At 42.9% G+C, this 20784-nt stretch overlaps 1 protein-coding gene across 1 annotated transcript; it reads right to left on the bottom strand.

Annotated features, from left to right (window-relative positions):
* Positions 1–11119: 11119 nt before the first annotated feature.
* On the bottom strand, positions 11120–18918 carry LOC143936105 (actin-binding Rho-activating protein-like). The gene is made up of 2 exons (XM_077460442.1): positions 18366–18918; positions 11120–11624 (listed from the first exon to the last, which is right to left on the bottom strand). Exons 1-2 carry the CDS (start codon positions 18435–18437, stop codon positions 11187–11189), a joined length of 510 nt encoding a protein of 169 aa, XP_077316568.1. The 5' UTR covers positions 18438–18918; the 3' UTR covers positions 11120–11186.
* Between the last annotated feature and the right edge of the window lie 1866 nt (positions 18919–20784).

The raw sequence follows: 20784 nt of genomic DNA, 5'->3' as shown, positions 1-20784 counted from the left end.
GTAAAATCTGCCCCCAACATGTACAAATCTGACCCTCACCAACATGAACATGCCTCGCCAGTGCCAGGCACAATCTGACAGAAAAAGTTATTTCGTCGGCTATTGTGCACAGGCGCCGTCTCGCCGTCACAACAGCTGATCGTAAAATCAGCTGTTGTGCTGTTTCCGTATGGAGCATCCGCCATACATCCCGGGCACTTTTTAATAGCGGCACTATCCAATAGGACACCGGCACAGAAATTGCTAATATTGCTACTTGGCCTGGAGAGGGGAGTGACAAGCGACCCCATGACAGCCGATGACTGACCAGACCGGATTCACATAGGGTAGGGTAACAGTGGTGGAAGTTGAGCCTAATGCTCCGCCTACCCTCCTCTGCGTGGCATCATCTTCTCCCCGGAGTGGGTATGGTGACGTGAGGTGAGGAGGAGAAGAGAGGACAGGAAAAGGAATGGATGACGGCCTGACGGGGAACCCCCAGCAGCACCAAGGACAGCAGCCTAGTAGCAGCCAGGCACTACTTCTTGATCGTCATCAAGTTCATGTGTTTGTGCACTGTGTCCCTCTCTGTCCCCGGAGTCCCTCCCTGTCTCTGGTTATCTGAAATATGGGTTTCAAATGTTTTGATAGGGGCACAGTTTCAGTGCTTGCCATAGGCGCCATTTTCACTAGATACATCTCTGTATTCATGTACAGTTCCTTGCAAGTATTCACCCCCCCCCCCCTTGACATTTTTCATGTTTTGTTGTCTCACAACCTGGAATTAACATGGGTTGTTTGAGGATTTGCATCATTTCATTTAGAGAACACGCCCACAACTTTGAAGATTTTTTTTTTTTGTTTCTTTGTTGTTTGCTTCACAATAAAAAAACAAAAAATAGGACAAAATAACAGAAAAAGTCAATGTGCATAACTATTCACCCCGCTAAAGTCAATACTTTGTAGAGCCGCCTTTTGCGGCTATCACAGCCCCAAGTCTCTATGAGCTTGCCACATCTGACCACTTGGATTTTTGCCCATTCCTCCTTGCAAAACTGCTCCAGCTCCATCAAAATGAATGGTTTGTGCTTGTGAACAGCAATCTTTAAGTCTGACCACAGATTTTCTATTAGATTGAGGTCTGGGCTTTGACTAGGCCATTCCAACACATTTACATGTTTCCCCTTAAACCACTCAAGTGTTGCTTTAACAGTGTGTTTGGGGTCATTGTCCTGCTGGAAGGTGAACCTCCATCCTAGCCTCAAATTACACACAGAGTGCTACAGGTTTTGCTCAGGAATATTCCTGTATTTAGCATCATCCATCTTTCCCTCAACTCTGACTAGTTTCCCAGTCCCGACTGCTGAATGGTGAATGGTGTTCTTTGGGTGATGTGATGTGTCGGGTTTGCGCCAGACATAGCGTTTTCTTTGATGGCCAAAAAGTTCAATTTTAGTCTCATCAGAGCAGAGCACCTTCCTCCATACATTTTGGGAGTCTCCTACATGCCTTTTGGCAAACTCAAAAAGTGACATTTTGTTTTTTGCTGAAAGTAATGTCTTTCTTCTGGCAACTCTGCTATAAAGCACAACTCTATGGAGCGTACGGCTTATTGTCATCCTATGTACAGACACTCCAGTCTCTGCTGTGGAACTCTGCAGCTCCTCCAGGGTTACCTTAGGTCTCTGTGCTGCCTCTCTGATTAATGCCCTCCTCGCCCGGTCCGTGAGTTTTGGTGTGCGGCCGTCTCTTGGCAGGTTTGCTGTTGTGCCATGTTCTTTGCATTTTTAGTTATAATAGATTTGATGGTGCTCCTAGGGGTCATCAAAAATGTGGATATTTTCTTATAACCTAACCTTGACTTGTACTTCTCAACAACATTGTCCCTTACTTGTTTGGAGAGTTCCTTGGTCTTCATGGCAGTGTTTGGTTAGTGGTGCCTCTTGCTTAGGTGTTGCAGCCTCTGGGGCCTTTCAAAAAGGTGTGTATATGTAATGACAGATCATGTGACACTTAGATTGCACACAGGTGGACATCCTATCACTAATTATGTTACTTCTCAAGGTAATTGGTTGCACCAGAGCTTTTTATGGGCTTCATAACAAAGGGGGTGAATACATACGTACATTATCAGCTTTATTTCTGAAAAATAGTTTTATGTATATATTTTTCTAATTTTACTTCACCAACTTAGACTATTGTGTTCTGATCCATCACATATAATTCAGATTAAAAAAACATTGAACTAAAGGCTGTAATGTAACAAAATAGGTAAAAAGCCAACGGGGGGGCGGGGGGGGGGGTTGAATACTTTTACAAGGCACTGTATAGGGTGTAACATGTACAGGCAACTAACAAAAATAAAGAAATAATAAATGCACATTTTATTACCTGCAAATAAAATGTACTTTTATCATTTTTTTTGTAAAGGCGAACGTATCCTTTAGGCTCCATGCAAACTCGCGTTTCTTATAAGCTCAAAAAACAGTAGAAAAAAACGCTGGATAAAAAACCCTAATAACGTTTTAGCAGGTCTTAGCCCGTGTACACACGGTCGGATATTCCGATGGAAAATGTCCGACCGTGTTGTCGGGTAATCCAACTGTGTGTGGGCTCCGACCAACAAAGTTTTAGAGCTGGGCTACAAAATTTTCTGACAACATGATCCGATCGGACGACACTTGCAACACAAGTTTCGGACAAAATCCGTCAGACAAAATCCGATGGATTTTGTTGTCGGAATGTCCGACCGTGTGTACAAGGGCTTAGAAGCGTTTAGGAACATTCAGCATTTTTTTTCTGCTGGAAAAACTCTCCCAAAAAATCTACAAATGTTTTTTTTCTGCTCCTAGATGTTGAAGCTCAAAAATACTATAATACTCTAAACCCTAGGTACTCAACCTCCTGTTTACACCATTGTAATTTTTTCTTAGACACTTTGTGACCACCTGTATGTAACCATTTCAATAAGGATAGGCTATCAGCTCGGCAGTCCTCCTCTGAAGAACTACAAATCAAAAGATCATCAACATATTGCAGCAGTACAGAACCATGAGAGGCAGTCCAAGGCCTGAGGGTGGCTTGGAGTACTATAGAATAGACCACAGGTGAGTCTATATATCCCTGGGGCATTCTACACCAGGTAAACTGGCAATTGTGTTGGTCAATCGACACAGTAAAAGCAAAGAGTGGCCTTGTCTCCTTGTCTACAAGGACAGAGAAAAAAGCATTCTTTAAATCAATCACAGTAAAACATTTGGCTGTTGCTGGAATGGAGGACAGTAGTGATGGAACATCAGGTACAATGGGTGCTATTGGGACTATGAGGTCATTTATGGCCCTCAAGTCCTGTACAAATCTGAAGGAGCCATCCGGCTTCTTTACAGGGTTAACAGGTGTGTTGTATGGAGAAATAATTTCTTCCAGGATTCCATCCTGCAGAAACGTTTTCACCATTGGCACTATGCCATCCATCTTTTCTTTAGAGAGTGGATACTGTTTGTGATAGATAGGAAATGCACCTTCTTTGAGGGTGGCCTTATATGGTGTGCATGAAACAAGTCCTACATCCAGATCTGATGTAGACCAGACCTGGGGGTCTATATCCTCAAAATCTTCTTCACTATTTGGTTGTGACAGCATCAATAAACCTGGTTTGCATGCTACTATAGTGATTTTATCTGAGCAAATGTCTAGACCTCCTTCTGAGTTGGTTCTAATTGTGATTCCTAGTGGCCCAAACAAGTCTCTTCCCAACAAATTTACAGGACACCTTGGTGTTATCCTAAAAGAATGTGTGCATATGGTGTACCCTTCATCATCTTCTATTGGTAGGGGTGGAGTCCTATATGTTTTTGTCAGTATCGAATTAATTCCCAAAGAGGGTTCCGCTGGTTCCCACTTGCCTCTGAAATGATCTTCACAAATAGTACTCCTAGTGGCCCCGCTATCAACAAGATAGGGGAGGAGTCTCCCATTTATTTAAATAACAACCATTGGACTGTCAGTGAAATCATCTGAGACAAAAGGAAAAGCTGGGAAACTACCCTCCGGGCCCCATCATTGTTGTTGATTTCCCCATTTGATTGGAAATGTTGGACCTTGTTGGATGGATGCCTGTGGTTGTTGTGTCTGGTTAGGGACAGAGCTGGAATCGGGAGTCTGAGTAGCGGTGGGGTGAGGACACTGACTCACCCAGTGATCCTCAGCACCGCAATTGAAACATCCATTGTCTCTAGAGCGACTCGTCCCTCTTCCATTTCTGCCTTTAAATCTGCCTCTAAAATTTCCTCTGCCTCTAAAGTTCCCCTTCGTATTCCCTTGGAAATGTTGTGTGGAGACAGGGGATGGCTTTGGTATATCAAAACAACCTGCTGCATCTTTCTGTGAAAGAGCTTTGCCAAAGTCAGTTCTAGAAAGTGTTGACCATTCAGTAATCATTTGTTTGACTGCGACCACTAAATGGGGTTTGAGATTACTCAGGAAAGTCTGGATCAATAATGGATCCAAAATTGTCAGAATACCTAAACCGGCTTTCTGTCCATCCTGCCATATGATCCACCCAAGGGTTAACTAGGTATTGCTCCGTACATTTCATTTTCCTATGAAAACAAAACAATTTATCGTGGTTGACTGCCACCTAGAGGTGCAGACAATCAGACAACAGTGTGAATCAGACAATTAGACAATACCTCAACTTAGATTCCTTTAACAAAAAATATCAGTACTGTCCGTGATACTTTTTTATACTAATACAGCTACAATCACTTCAAGACTGTAACAGAATAAATTTGGAACAAGTTCAAGAGTATTTCAGACATACAATAAACACACAATTTTGCTCATGGAGCTGCTGTTTTGTTTCAGACAAATTTAAACTACAGATGAATTTAACTTGCAATGTACATTAATCTGTTTACCTTTCCCAAAATGGCTTTACCCAAATTGTAACTTTATAACCTCCAGGAATACTACTCACCAAGTATGCCTTTTGGTTCTGGAAACAAAACAGCAGTCCACACATACACACTCAGCGCAATTCATTCAGCGTGATACTTTTAAAGCAAAGCAGTTATACATTCATACACAAAGTTTACACAATACATTGATCATCAGTCACCAGTTCTGTCCCGAACAGAACTAAAACTCTAGAGTACTCTGTAAATTTTTCTAGGTCACCAAAACCTATTCTTCTAAGGTCACCGAGACCTTTACAAGTGTCCCCAAAACACTATATGACCCCTAAGGTCATGACCGGTCAACTTATCTATCCTTTTGAGAGGTTCTATAACCCAACAGCAATCTCTGTGGGATGGAAGCCAAGACACACATCTGACACCCGGACCCCAGCAAGTCAATTTCACTCAATAAGAATAGAATTCACTTACCGAGCCGTTAAAAGTAGCTTTCCACGTCCGTTAAGGGTAAATAAACATCCATCCCAGGACAAGCCCCCAGTGCTGAAAGGGTTAATCCTGTGTCTAGGGTGGTCCCTTCAACCTCTCAGACCTTAGATCCAATGTATTGTATAAATTCAGAGCGCTCTGGAATCAATTCTCAAAGGACAAATAAAAACACACACACACACCATGGCGTCCTTCAAGAACTAATTGTATTGAGTTATTACAAAGCGATTGATATAGTAAATTTCGCGTCACACAGAATAAGACATGCGCAGTAGACATCAAGACGATTACAGCTGGTCAAGACAAAACGCTATTGTTCTTTGTTCTAAGCTAGCTAAATTAATATGAGAAAAAGATAAGAGACAGTACATGATTTCTTTTGTAGCTAAAGCAATGCTGAGAAAATGTGTGAAAGTTATAGATAAGTGTGTGAGAACAAATGAGTTAGGAGAATCTCATGTTGAGACAGTTATCTGAGAAGTTAAAGGGGTGTTCAAACTGTACATATTGTAAAATGGAAGTTTGTGAATATTAAGATGGCTGACAGAAACAAGATGGATGCTTAACATAACCTTTCAGTAATGTGCACAGACACATTGGATAACACTATTTAGCTCCTAGAAACATAAATAAAATGCTAATAACAGTTTCCAGGAGCTTAACCGATTGCCGACCAGCCGCCATCATTATACTGCGGCAGTTTGGCATGACTGCGGAATTGCCGTAGGTGTACGTTGGCCGCTTTAAAAGCGATAGAGGGTGCGCACATGACACTGGAGCCAATGCACATGGCCGGCGGCCGTGATGTCCGCTGTCCACCCGTGATCGCTCCACAGAGAGCCAGAAAGGAGATCTGTGTATGTAAACAAACAGATCCCCATTCTGACAGGGGGGAAGAGAGAGATCTGCTATTCCTAGTGATCAGGAACAGCGATCTCTCTCCTCCTCCAGTCCGTTCCCTCCCGAAACAGTTAGAAACGCCTCCCTAGGGAACACTTAACCCCATTGATCGCCCCCTAGTGTTAACCCCTTCCCTGACAGTGACATTTATACAGTAATCAGTCGCTATTTTTAGCTCTGATTGCTGTATAAATGTCACTGGTCCCAAAAAAGTTTTAAACGTGTCCGATCTGTCGCAGTCCCGCTAAAAATCACAGATCGCCGCCATTACTAGCAAAAAAATAATAATAATAAAAATGCCATTAATCTATCCCCTATTTTGTAGACGCTCTAACTTTTGCGCAAACCAATTAACCACTTGCCGACCGCCTCACGCCGATGTACGTCATCAGAATGGCACGGGCAGGCATAAGCACATATATGTACGTCCTTTGCCTCCCGCGGGTCGGGGGCCCGATCGGGCCCCCGCCCGGTGCCTGCGGCGGTCGGTTTTCGTTCGGGAGCGATCCCGGACGAGGGGACGGCCATTCATTCATGGCCACCCCCTCGCGATCGCTCCCGACGAATGGAAATCCCCGGTGACATCACTTCCTCTCCTGTAATGTAAACACAGGAGAGGAAGTGATGTATTCTCTCCTCCGTGTCGGTATTTTTCGTTCCGACACGGAGGAGAGCGGATCAGTGAGTTGCACCAACACATCCCACACACAGTAGAACATGCCAGGCACACTCACACCCCCCCTTTACCCCCCGATCACCCCCCCAATTACCCCTGCCCCCCAGTCACAGTGACACCAATGTCATTTTTTTTTTTTTTTTTTTTTTTTTTGCATTGGTGTCATTTGTGACTGTAATAACTGTTAGGGCAGTTAGGGTTAGCCCCCTTTAGTTCTAATGTACCCCCCTAACCCCCCCAATAAAGGTTTAACCCCGTGATCACCCCCCGTCGCCAGTGTCACTAAGGCTGGGTTCACATTGCAGCGGTTTATGAGAACGAATGTGATTCGCACCGCACTGCAGTGCAAATCACATCCGATCTCTGTGCGATTCGAGTTCAGCCATTCGCCGCACCCGCCGCACCCGCCACACCCGCCGCACCCGCCGCAAATTCGCACGGGACCCTTTTTTTGGCCCGCAGCAGAATCGGATCGCATGGGTGTTCACACCATGCGATCCGAGTTTGCAGATCGCACTGCGATATGCGAACTGATCTGGGGGTGTCAGTAACATTTCACTGACACTCCCAGCAGTTCGCATAGGGCAGTGTGAACTGCCGCCGGGAGGCATGCGATGCGGGAACCCGCCGCGGATTCGCGGCGTTTCCGCATCGCTCCAGTGTGAACCCAGCCTAATAAGCGATCATTTTTCTGATCGCCGTATTAGTGTCACAGGTGACGCTAGTTAGGCAGGTAGGTATTTAGGTTCGCCGCAGCTTTTTATAGCGCTAGGGACCCCCATATACTACCGCATAAAGCCCCCTGATTGCCCCCTAGTTAACCCTTTCACCAGTGATCACCATATAACTGTTACAGGTGACGCTGGTTGGTTAGTTATTTTTTTATAGTTTCAGGGCACCCGCCATTTATTACCTAATAAAGGTTTAACCCCCTGATCACCCGGCAGGTGTCATTTGTGACTAATAACTGTTAGGGCAGTTAGGGTTAGCCCCCTTTAGTTCTAAGGTACCCCCCTAACCCCCCCAATAAAGGTTTAACCCCGTGATCACCCCCCGTCGCCAGTGTCACTAAGGCTGGGTTCACATTGCAGCGGTTTATGAGAACGGATGTGATTCGCACCGCACTGCAGTGCAAATCACATCCGATCTCTGTGCGATTCGAGTTCAGCTATACAGATAGTATGGCTGAATTCGTGTCGCACCCGCCGCAAACTCGCACGGGACCCTTTTTTTGGTCCGCAGCAGAATCGGATCGCATGGGTGTTCACACCATGCGATCCAAGTTTGCAGATCGCACTGCGATATGCGAACTGATCTGGGGGTGTCATTAACATTTCACTGACACTCCCAGCAGTTCGCATAGGGCAGTGTGAACTGCCGCCGGGAGGCATGCGATGCGGGAACCCGCCGCGCATTCGTGGCGTTCCCGCATCGCTCCAGTGTGAACCCAGCCTAATAAGCGATCGTTTTTCTGATCGCTGTATTAGTGTCACAGGTGACGCTAGTTAGGCAGGTAGGTATTTAGGTTCGCCGCAGCTTTTTATAGCGCCAGGGACCCCCATATACTACCGCATAAAGCCCCCTGATTGCCCCCTAGTTAACCCTTTCACCAGTGATCACCATATAACTGTTACAGGTGACGCTGGTTGGTTAGTTATTTTTTTATAGTTTCAGGGCACCCGCCATTTATTACCTAGTCTCACTAGTGTACCCCTAAATTTAGGGGTGTCTACTTTCTAAAATGGGGTCATTTGGGGGGGGGGGGTTTGTGCCATCTTGGCATTTTATGGCCTTCAAAACTGTAACGCCCTTAGAAAGCCTGAAGGCGGTGCTTGGTTTTTGGGGCCCCGTACGCGGCTAGGCTCCCAAAAAGTCCCACATATGTGGTATCCCCGTACTCAGGAGAAGCAGCAGAATTTATTTTGGGGTGTCATTTCACATATGCCCATGGCATGCGTGAGCAATATATCATTTAGTGACAACTTTGTGAAAAAAAAAAAAAGTTTGTAATTTTCCCGCAACTTGTGGCAAAATATAAAATATTCCATGGACTCAACATGCCTCTCAGCAAATAGCTTGGGGTGTCTACTTTCTAAAATGGGGTCATTTGTGGGGGTTTTGTGCCATCTTGGCATTTTATGGCCTTCAAAACTGTAATAGGTAGTGAGAAGTGAACTCAAAAAATTACGCCCTTAGAAAGCCTGAAGGCGGTGCTTGGTTTTCGGGGCCCCGTACGCGGCTAGGCTCCCAAAAAGTCCCACATATGTGGTATCCCCGTACTCAGGAGAAGCAGCAGAATTTATTTTGGGGTGTCATTTCACATATGCCCATGGCATGCATGAGCAATATATCATTTAGTGACAACTTTGTGAAAAAAAAAAAAAAAAAAAAAAAGTTTGTAATTTTCCCGCAACTTGTGGCAAAATATAAAATATTCCATGGACTCAACATGCCTCTCAGCAAATAGCTTGGGGTGTCTACTTTCTAAAATGGGGTCATTTGTGGGGGTTTTGTGCCATCTTGGCATTTTATGGCCTTCAAAACTGTAATAGGTAGTGAGGCGTGAAATCAAAAATTGACGCCCTTAGAAAGCCTGAAGGCGGTGCTTGGTTTTCGGGGCCCTGTACGCGGCTAGGCTCCCAAAAAGTCCCACATATGTGGTATCCCCGTACTCAGGAGAAGCAGCAGAATTTATTTTGGGGTGTCATTTCACATACGCCCATAGCATGTGTGAGCAATATATCATTTAGTGACAACTTTGTGTAAAAAAAAAAAAAAAATTTTTTTTTTGTCATTATTCAATCGCTTGAGGCAAAAAAATAAAATATTCAATGGGCTCAACATGCCTCTTATCAATTTCCTTAGGGGGTCTACTTTCCAAAATGGGGTCATTTGGGGGGGTTTTGTACTGCCCTGTCATTTTAGCACCTCAAGAAATGAGATAGGCAGTCGTAAACTAAAAGCTGCGTAAATTCCAGAAAACGTACCTTAGTTTGTAGATGTGACAACTTTTGCGCAAACCAATAAATATACAATTATTGACTTTTTTTTTACCAAAGACATGTGGCTGAATACATTTTGTCCTAAATGTATGACTAAAATTGAGTTTATTGGATTTTTCTAATAACAAAAAGTAGAAAATATCATTTTTTTTCAAAATTTGCGGTCTTTTTACGTTTATATCGCAAAAAATAAAAATCGCAGAGGCAATCAAATACCATCAAAAGAAAGCTCTATTTGTGGGAAGAAAAGGACGCAAATTTTGTTTGGGTACAACATTGCATGACCGCGCAATTACCAGTTAAAGCAGCGCAGTGCCAAAGTGTAAAAAGACCTCTGGTCATTTACCAGCAAAATGGTCCGGTCTGAAAGTGGTTAATATACGCTTATTGCAATTTTTTTTTTTTAACCAAAAATATGTATAAGAATACATATTGCCCTAAACTGATAAAGAAATTTGTTTTTTATTTTTTTATTTTTTTTATATTTATTATAGCAAAAAGTAAAAAATATAGTTTTTTTTTTTCCAAAATTGACGCTGTTTATGGCGCAAAAAAATAAAAACTGCAGAGGTGATCAAATACCACCAAAAGAAAGCTCTATTTGTGGGGAAAAAAATAATAAAAATTAGAATACATATTGACCTAAACTGATGAAGAAATTCATTTTTATTTTTTTTGGGATATTTATTATAGCAAAAAGTAAAAAATATTATTTTTTTTTTTCAAAATTGTAGCTCTTTTTTTGTTTATAGCGCCAAAAAATAAAAACCGCAGAGGTGATCAAATACCACCAAAAGAAAGTTCTATTTGTGGGGGGGGGGGGAGGGCACAAATTTTGTTTGGGTGCGGCGTCACACGACTGCGCAGTTGTCAACTAAAGCAACGCAGCGCCGAATGGCAAAAAGTGGCCTGGTCATTAAGGGGGCAAATCCTTCCGGTCCTTAAGTGGTTAAAAAACGCTGGTGTGCATGGAGCTTTAAATAGTCCCTAGACTTCGTTGTTATGAATATGATAGGGGCATTTTATGGGCTGGTGAAACTACTAATGTGTGCCAGGACTTCCTGACCTTTGAAGCTGCAAATAACCTATTACTATATACCCTACGGTGTGAGCACAGTACCCTCCCGATAAACCTGAAATCTCAATCATGGCAGAAATGATAGATAAATAATTTATTTGACAATCTATATATATATATTGGTCAAACGTTTGTACTCTGTACATTTATTCAAGGAGAGTTATAATGACATTGTCGTGGACTCCCTGCCAAAGCATCTCTCCTTCAAAGTCCAGGTGTCCGTGTTTTCGGGCTCTCAGAAGGATGCCCACGACTTTGTCCGAGATGCGCACATAACTGTCAAACAACCTCCCAAATGTCACTCTAATCTTTCCGTCTCGGCCTTGAACTCCCACCTCCTTAATGATGAGGCACATTTCCTCGATCTCCTTGTGTATATGCTGTAACGCTCTCTTTCCCCTGGCTTCTGTCTTGCTGCCTTCCTCCGGTCTGCCATAACCTTCATCGCCCTTGTGAAGTCGGACCCCCATGGCATGCTGGTAATCAAAGTCATCACTGAATGGATTGAGTCTCTGTTTCTCCACGTGTTCTTCAGACCGGCTCTGCCATTCCTTCCGCAGGTCGGATATGGTTACAATTTTGATCTGTGAGAAGAGAACATTTATAAAATTAAAAACAGCATAGCAAAAAAAAATGTACCATACATACCGTGACCTGGAATTGATCACAGACCACCTCAAATGCCTTAAAAAAAGCTTGTCTGTGTTTTTAAAGTGGAGCTCCAGCCAAAATATGACTTTTAATACTTATAAAAGTATGCTGTAAACTATGCCCAGTTTTCTATCTGTGTGGCATCGTTTCCTTACTTTGTGAAGTTTCTGCACATCGCGTCAATCCCCAATGTAGACATCTGAAGCCGCAGTGTCCTTCTTCCTGGATTCCTTACATGCTGGCTAACCTTGCCGATCTCGCTCATGTGCATTACAGTGCAATCTTGGTCAGCTTGCCATGCCAAGCTGACCAAGATATTTCCATAGACGCCAATGTTAAATGTTACTGGAGCCGCACCATGCCAAGCTGACCAAGAATTTCCATAGACGCCCAAAACGCCCCTGCCCATTGGAATGAATGGGTAGCACTTCCAAAGCGCCTGAAAAGTGCTTCCGAAGCGTTGCAACACGGGAGTTTTTAACCCCTTCTTTGGGGTTAAAAGCACCCCACTAGCGGCCGAAAAGTGGCTCTTAAACAGCGCTAAAGCGCCACTAAAAACGAGTGCCGCTTTAGCGGTAATGCAACCGTGGCCCCAGTGTGAAAGAGATCTAACAGTCAGCAGCTACAGTATATGTAGCTGCTGACTTTAAAAAAAAATTTCACCCAGGCTGGACCTCCTCGTAAATAAGGTTGTGTAACGATTGCTTTGCCAGTGGCTACAGTCAGATCAGACCTTATCTTGCAATCTGGCTGGCACCTGCTTGGGGAGAGAGACATTTTTTGACCAGTAGATTCTTGTTCCCCTTGGATGAGAGCAGCATAGGGGCGTATGTTCAGCACAACAAATCAACATGCAAGTCTGTATGCATATCAATGAAAAGAGAGATCATGTTATAATCAGTGTCAATTTTGGCTTCAAATTTCGTTTTAGTCAGTCTTTTGACTAAAATTCCATTTTCGTTTTATTTGTATTTTAGTCATCTGACTTGCTTTCGTTTTGAATGTATTTAAGTAGACTAAAATCTCAAGGACATTTTAGTCGACAAAGCTTTACTAATTCACTAAACTTTACTACATGCGGTTACTCATTTGCATAAATTATTGCATGCGTTAAATAGAGTCCAATTCATTGAAAAATTACCAATTTTGCGACAAGCAACAAAAAAAATAAATTGTCAGTAAACATCGCTAAACAAAATTGTACAATAATCTGTTAAGTTCAATTCACAAACGAAAGAAGAACTAAAAAAAGGTGCGATAATTAACACCACCTTTTTTTGTCGGTAACCAGTGCGGTACCAAAGAGAGGGGCATATTTAAACCCTCAGGGGCATTTCACCCACTAAGAGCCTATTTCATCCACAGAAGACCCACAGAACGGGGCCTAATTCCACCCACAAATCACCCACAGGAAGGGGTACTATTCCACCCACAGAGAGGGGTCTATTTCCACTAGGGCTGAAACAACTAATCGATTAATCGACAACTAATCGATTATGAAATTAATCGATTACTATTTTCATAATCGATTAATCGGCCAGTAACAAAATGGGTTTAAAGTTGATGAGTCTGATGATATTTACCAGATTGACCCTTTAATATTATATCTATCCTCTAATAGTATATGCAGTATATATCCTCTAATAGTATATACAGTATCTCTCCTCTAATAGTATATACAGTATATCTTTCCTCTAATAGTATATACACTATATTGCTCCTCTAATGGTATATACAGTATATCTCTCCTCTAATGGTATATACAGTATATATCTCCTCTAATAGTATATACACTATATCTCTCCTCTAATATTATATACAGTATATCTCTCCTCTAATATTATATACAGTATATCTCTCCTCTAATGGTATATACAGTATATCTCTCCTCTAATGGTATCTACAGTATATATCCCCTCTAATAGTATATGCAGTATATCTCTTCTGTCTGTTATTCTCAGAGTGGATTCTATATTTTGCTCCCTAACCATATAGTTGGTTATTTATATTTACCACTGCATATAGAGATATTTAAGAATAAATTGCCTTTTTTTTAAACTTTACATATTAACTAAATTATAGACCACACTTTTTTTAAGGTTATTAACCAATTAATTATTAATCAAAACAATAATCGGCCAACTAATCGATTATGAAAATAATCGTTAGTTGCAGCCCTAATTTCCACACACAAAACACCCACAGGAAGGGATACTATTCCACCCACAGAAAGGGGTCAGAGAAGGGTCTAATTCCACCCACAAAGCACCCAAAGGAATAGGGTACTATTCCACCTGCAGAAAGGTGTCAAAGAAGTGTCTAATTACACCCACAAAACACCCACAGGAAAGGGTACTATTTTACCCACAGAAAGGGGTCAGAGAGGGGTCAAATTCCACCCACAGAAAGGGGTCAGTGAAGGGTTTAATTCCACCCACAGGAAGGGGTACTATTCTACGCACAGAAAGGGGTCAGAGAGGGTTCTAATTCCACTCACAAAACACCCACAGGAAAGGGTACTATTCCACCCACAGAAAGGGATCAGAAAAGGGTCTAATTCCACCCACAGAAAGGGGTCAGAAAAGGGTCTAATTCCACCCACAGGAAGGGGTACTATTCCACGCACAGAAAGGGGTCAGAGAAGGGTCCAATTCCACCCACAGAAAGTTGACACTATTTCACCAGCAGTGGACACACAAAAATGTGGCATTATACATCGCGAGTACACAAGGTTTTTTTTATAATTATTAAATCAAAAAGGCACGACCTGCAGTGCAAATTAAATGCAAACATTGGCTGAAATTTAACATCAAGAATTATTTTTTAATTTTTTTTTTTTAAAGTAAACGTTTAAAAAAGTACAACAATGGAGCAAGTCAACCATGACAATTACTCCAGCTAGACGTGACCTCTTGAAGTGGCCACTGTAATAATTTTGGTTATATACACCATTATGACAAGTTAAAATTGGATAGGATCATGAAAAATAAATAAAAATGTTTTAAAAAATGATAAAAAAAATATAGTCAAGTTTTCTTTAGTTTGCACAATATAAACATAGGCAGCAGCACAGAATTGGACCCAAAACATAGGACAATCTGGTAAAGAGCACTTCCAACAGCTCTAGTAGGCCATACATTTACAAAGAATGTGTGAATGTATGGCATGATGGATTTAGTAAAGAAGCACAAGACAGTTTAACAGCTATTTTCAGGCAACTGAAAAGAAGAAAAAGACAGCAGCTTGGATTACCATGCACTAAGATTCAAGAGACATTTGAGAAGGTAGTTCAGATTTCAATGCCTCCAAACACAGATTACTGTAAAAAATGTTAGATTAACTAGCAAAAGAAAAATAACAAACATGTTAATACAAAAGATGTTATAAGGAAATTACCTTAAACAACCCTTAACCAATACGTGTGATAAATTACCACATGAGAAAATGCGGAAGTTACCGAACAATGGAAAAAGTAACGCATTCGTTATTTAATGCTAAATTCTGAGTAAATTAAACTATCACAACTGATTTACCGCTTGCGTTATTTTATCGCATTTTAATAGCTGTTATTTAACTCTTAGTGAATTGACCCCCAAAATCTATTGGGTTTAGTTAAATTCAGTGGTGGCCCGCTCATAAGGGCCACATGGGGCGCCGCCCCTTCTAATCCATGCGCCCGCCCCCTAATCTCTATGCATGGCGTTGGACGCATGGATTTCAATGTAGGTTTTTCTTTTATTTTAAGCACATGATTAAAGCCTGAGGCTCTGATTGGCTTCAAAAAGGGTGGGCGCAGAGCCCACCCAGCTGTGTGACATTAGTGAATTATTATGCGTTAATGTCTTTCTGTTTCTCCTCCCGGCCAGTCAGGAAGCGGGGTTCCCGATTGGCCAGGGATTCTTAGGCCTCCCGGCTAATCGGGACCTGCTTTCTGTTTGGCCCGGGAGGAGAAGCAATGGCCCCGATTCTTCCCTCCGCAAGCTGTGGGCCATGTAGAGCGAGGAGCAGCAGGTGGAGAGGCGGAGGGGCAGAAACAGCCTATTCCAGGAGCCCTACCCCGGATCCAGCACCAACGCCACCACCTTGTCATTGTCCTCCTAAGGTAAGGCCATGGATCAGCGCCTTCCTGTCCGACCCATGCTGTAGTGTGAGTGAGGGGACCAGGTTTGTTTGACACCCCCCCCCCCCAAAAAAAATTGAGCACCAGCTACCACTGGCTAAATTGTAATGCAGTATTTAAGGTACTATTCCACCCACAGAAAGGGGTCAGAGAAGGGTCTAATTCCACCCACAAAACACCCACAGGAAGGGGTACTATTCCACCCACAGAAAGTGGTCTAATTCCACCCACAAAACAAGCACAGAAAGGGGTCAGAGAAGGGTCTAATTCCACTCACAAAACACCCACAGGAAGGGGTACTATTCCACCCACATAAAAAAGTCAGAGAAGGGTCTAATTCCGCCCACAAAATACCCACATGAAGGGGTACTATTCCACACACAGAAAGGGGTCAGAGAGGGGTCTAATTCCACCCACAAAACACCCACAGGAAGGGGTACTATTCCCCCCACAGAAAGGGGTCTAATTCCACCCACAAAACACGCACAGAAAGGGGTCAGAGAAGGGTCTAATTCCACCCGCAAAACAACCACAGTAGTGGAAGTTCAGGTGGGTAAATGGTAAATGCCCCTCCCTCACATTTTTGTTTGTTGACGCTAATTTAAATAGATTTTAGTCATAGTTTCCGTCAATTGACTTAATTCGAATTTTATTTTCATTTAGTTTTCGTCACTGAAAACATGCAGCTGATGAAAATTATGGCGAAAATTTTTTTGTCAACTAAATTGACACTTGATTATAATTGAATTGTTCTAAAATATTGGACCTTGGTCTATGGTAGCCTTTCCCACCCCGCATTTTTTTTTGATTGAATTTAGCCACAGATGTCCAGAGGTGGCCAAAAATAGAAGGTAAAATAAAGAAAACGTTATTTTATACACACTTTGTATATGTTAAAGCTTGCTCCTGCCCCCTCTAACTCTGCTGTCTGAGGGCCTGGTTCACCCACCGGTGTCATTGCAGTAGCGGCCCTGGAGACCACACTAAACCTGATTTGAAAATAAGGGAGACATTCAAAAGTGTCCAAATGGAAAGGAAATATAAGGCCTTGGAGGGATCATTTGCCATTTTGACCACGTTGACTGTCCATTCAAGTCAATATTAAAGTTTATATGTGCTTTTAAAAGCGAAAATGGCAAAAATGTAAAAACTGAAAATCGAGAACAGTAGAAAAAATCTATAACAGATTTAATCTTCTGTGTGTATAGAAAATAAGCCTTAGTGTGTCTTCTTTTGTAAATGCACCCAGGCTGTTTCTCTTTTTGTATGGCCGTTAGATGTATATGTTTGTGTGCACACTGTGGCCCGACAAACTTATATAACATAAGTCTGAAATTGCTGCACTTCTCTCTTCTGCCACTGGGTGGCCGGATACCTGGTGGCATTAGATAAGACAAGGGCAAAGCAAGGGCCAGATTAGGAGTACATGGAGTGTCTCAGCCAATAGGCAAGGGTTTTCTTAAATCCCTTGACCTGCTGGGAGAACCTATATATTTGGGTGGAGTCAGGTCATCAGCATTCTGTGCCATCTGGATGGCTGTCTGGGTGGATGTGTGTTGTATTGGCCGGGCTGCTAGGCCAGAGTTTGGGCCTATCCCGGGCACATCTGGCTGCTAAGCTGTCTGAGGGCCTATACCAGTAGCGCAGGGTTGGAATTGCTGCTTGCAGTCCAACCATAAGTGACGGTTCTGCTGGCCGGAGAACCTGTCATGGTCAGAAGTAGAAGGGAAAGCTGTCGTCACTAAGGGATCAACCATCTTATTACCGGGGACCACAGTGAATAGCTGAAGCAAGTACCAGAGCAGTATTCTCACCAACTGAGGACGGAGAAGAATTGGGGGACTTCAGCAGGTATCAAGCCAGGGACCCAGCCAGCAGAGGTGACAGAGCAGCCTTGTGTGTCAAGCAAGGGACTTAGCAGCCCAGAGGGATGAAGCTTGATAAGTATCTTGAGTGCCAAGCTAGGGACCCAGCAGCGAAGCAGGGGTGATGCTTGAGGAAGATACTACAGTGAAGATTGGAGAAGCTCAAGGGATTCGGTGGCAGTACATCATCTAGTCTAGTGTGAGAGAGACTGGGAGCTCAGTGGGCTGAAGAACGACAAGAAATGATTGTAGTGGAAGTGAAGGAACTGTTACACGTAGTGTTAGAAACAGGTAGAGACTGTACCACAGGAGACAGCATTCCTACACATGCAGATGTGGCATCTTGCTGGGTGCCTTTCCCTGTATGGCTGTCTACCTGTAGAAGTCTCAGAGTCTGCCAATTAATATTGCAACTACCTAAGGGTGTCCTGGCCTTAACCCTCTCTCCCAAAGTTCCGTTAAGAGAAATAAAATCTCTTTGCTTTCAAGAAGTGTCTGGCACCCATGAATCTACCTTGCAACCCACCATATACAGAAGGATGTCAGCTATCTCTGGCCCTGGAGGTTCTCATTTGACTGAAGGAGGCCGGGGACCTTGCTACACATAGAAAATAATACATTTGTATTATTTTCAGCATTTTAACTTAGAAATATGACTTTGCATACAAGTTCAGGACTCGAGTCCTTACCTTAGAGAGAAGAGCCTTCCTTCGTTCCTCAGCTGAAGTCTGACAATTAACATGGTCCTTGTTTTCAGACATTGTGTTTCCTTGGTCACTAAGTAGTGAGTAATCTGACTTCCACCTTGGTCTTCAAAGACTGAACACTAAAACATCTCCGCTGATCAAGATGAGAGATGGGCTACGGAGAACTTCAAGATGAGAGATGGGCTACGGAGAACTTCAAGATATCGCCGCTGTCTTCAGTTTTTCCCTGTTTTTTCCTTCAGCTTTCTTCACAACATAAAAAAGTGAACATAAAATACTATATCCTCTCTTTGTATGAGCATGTAGAGGCCTTCAATTTTAAGGTATTACATCCAGACAAATCCCAAGAGCTAGGAAGCCAAGAAGGCTAAAAAGTTATATTTCGCACTTTAGCTTTTTCTGTAGCCGGTGGAAGCTCCATGTGCTCGGGTCCCGTAAAAACCTTTTTGTTGGATTCTTAGACTGACTGGCTACTGAATTCTGTATATTTGTACCCTGGTTCTTTATTGGCTTCACTGAGAAATGTTCGTCTGTGGTGTCCTCTCTATATAGGAGAGAACCGATCCCTGTGACATGTAAGGAATCCAAGTGCTGTCATTCTAAACTTACAGAGCAACAGATGGGACATGAAAAAAAGGCTTACTTTACAGAGGTGCTAAGACCTTGCATCATACTAATCATGTGTTTCCTTTATAATTAATGAGGAATGTACACGTTGGTGTTTAATGTAAATCCATCACCAACTCTAAGCCCTTCTCACAAGGACACAGCCTTTGTTGTGGAAAACTTTTTTAGTGTACATTTTGTATCTGAACTGTTTACTGTTTATTGCCCAGAGGTATGATTGAGTCAAATATGTTTTTATTGTTGTTAAAGTGGTTGTAAACCCTTACAAACCACTTTGACCTACAGATAAGCATAGATTAAGGCTTACCTGTAGGTCCAAGAAATATCTCCTAAACCTACACGGTTTAGGAGATATTTGCCAAAACACAGCCACCGTTGTCTACGGCGCATGCGCCGTAGATAGCGGCGCATGCGCCGTAGATAGCAGTGCACTGAGCATGCCGCTGTCAAGGGCGATATGCCGTGAGTGGCAGCTCTCGTGCGCATGAGCGGGAGTGACGTCATCGCGGCTTCGTCGATTGATAGCGGCGGAGCAGCGAGACCCACCAAGAAGATGGACTCTCCGGACTACAGGGGACAGTGGTGACTTCGCTGGCTCCTGTGTCAGGTAAGTGACACATAATGGACTACTGCATAGTAGTCCATTATGCTTTACCTTTGCAGGGAATCAAGGAGGAAGTAAACTCATCAGGGTTTACTTCCTCTTTAACAGAATAAGGTAACATAAGTAGCGTTCAGATGTCAGTACCATAGGTTAGTATAAAGTATGTCACATTTCCAGTATACAATGTGAACCAGTGCTAACGAGAGCACCAACATTCCGTCACCTACCAAGAGCAGACGGTAATAACCTATTCAAGGAACCGTGAGGGCTAATATGGTTGAAGGTTATAACATCTGACTGTGGGGTGAGAGGTTATAATTGTAGGAAGAGAGGAGGGAGAAGAAAAGTAGAAGGGAGAAGAGGGAGGGAAAGAAAGGGCAGGGGTAAAGGTGAAGGGGGCTTGAGCGGACCTCAGTGCGACAAACCTGTATGGTGTAATCAGGATGTGTGTCCGGAATGACCCTGGGGCGTCAACAAAGATTTCAGGGAGTCCGAGGCAGAGTAGTCGGTCCAGATGCAGAGGTTTAATTTACCAAGGTCAAAAACCATTCTAATATGTCCATCTGTTTCAGTTTATCCCCTCCAACTTGGCTAACTGAAACATGCGTTTTTGAGTTTGTATGTACAGTACATGGGGGGAAAGGGGCTTTAAAAACATTTAAACATGGGGTATTTTTTCATTTGGTTTATTAACCAGTTAATGACCTCCCTATAGCAGATTTACTGCTATGGGGCGGACATTATGTGTAGAATCACGTGTATATATACTTGATTCTGCACTTCCGGGTAGCCGCCGACGTGACACCTGATTGGTCACAGCAGAAGCCAATGGATGTCCGTCGGCACCCGCTGATCGGCTAGGAGAGAGACAGGACGGAGCTTTGCATATGTAAACTATGCAGAGCTCCGTCCTCGCAGCGGGGAAATGCTGGATTTTGTGTCCCTGCAAAGCAGGAAATAAAATCTAGTACATCCCTTAGTGAAAGCACAACACAGTGTAACACTGCTTAGGCACACATTTTTGCATGCATATTTTTAGCACTGATTACTGTATTAGTGTCACAAAGTGTCAGTTAGTGTCAGATTGTCTGCTGCCATATCACAGTCCTGCTATAAGTTGCTGATTGCCGCCATTACTAGTAAAAAATATAAAATAAATAAACATTCCAG

The sequence above is a fragment of the Lithobates pipiens genome, unplaced genomic scaffold (genome assembly GCF_037356315.1).
Source record: "Lithobates pipiens isolate NorthernLeopardFrog02 unplaced genomic scaffold, aLitPip1_a1.2 Scaffold_28, whole genome shotgun sequence".
Taxonomy (NCBI): Eukaryota; Metazoa; Chordata; class Amphibia; order Anura; family Ranidae; genus Lithobates; species Lithobates pipiens.
This window is presented reverse-complemented; position numbering and strand designations above follow the sequence as displayed.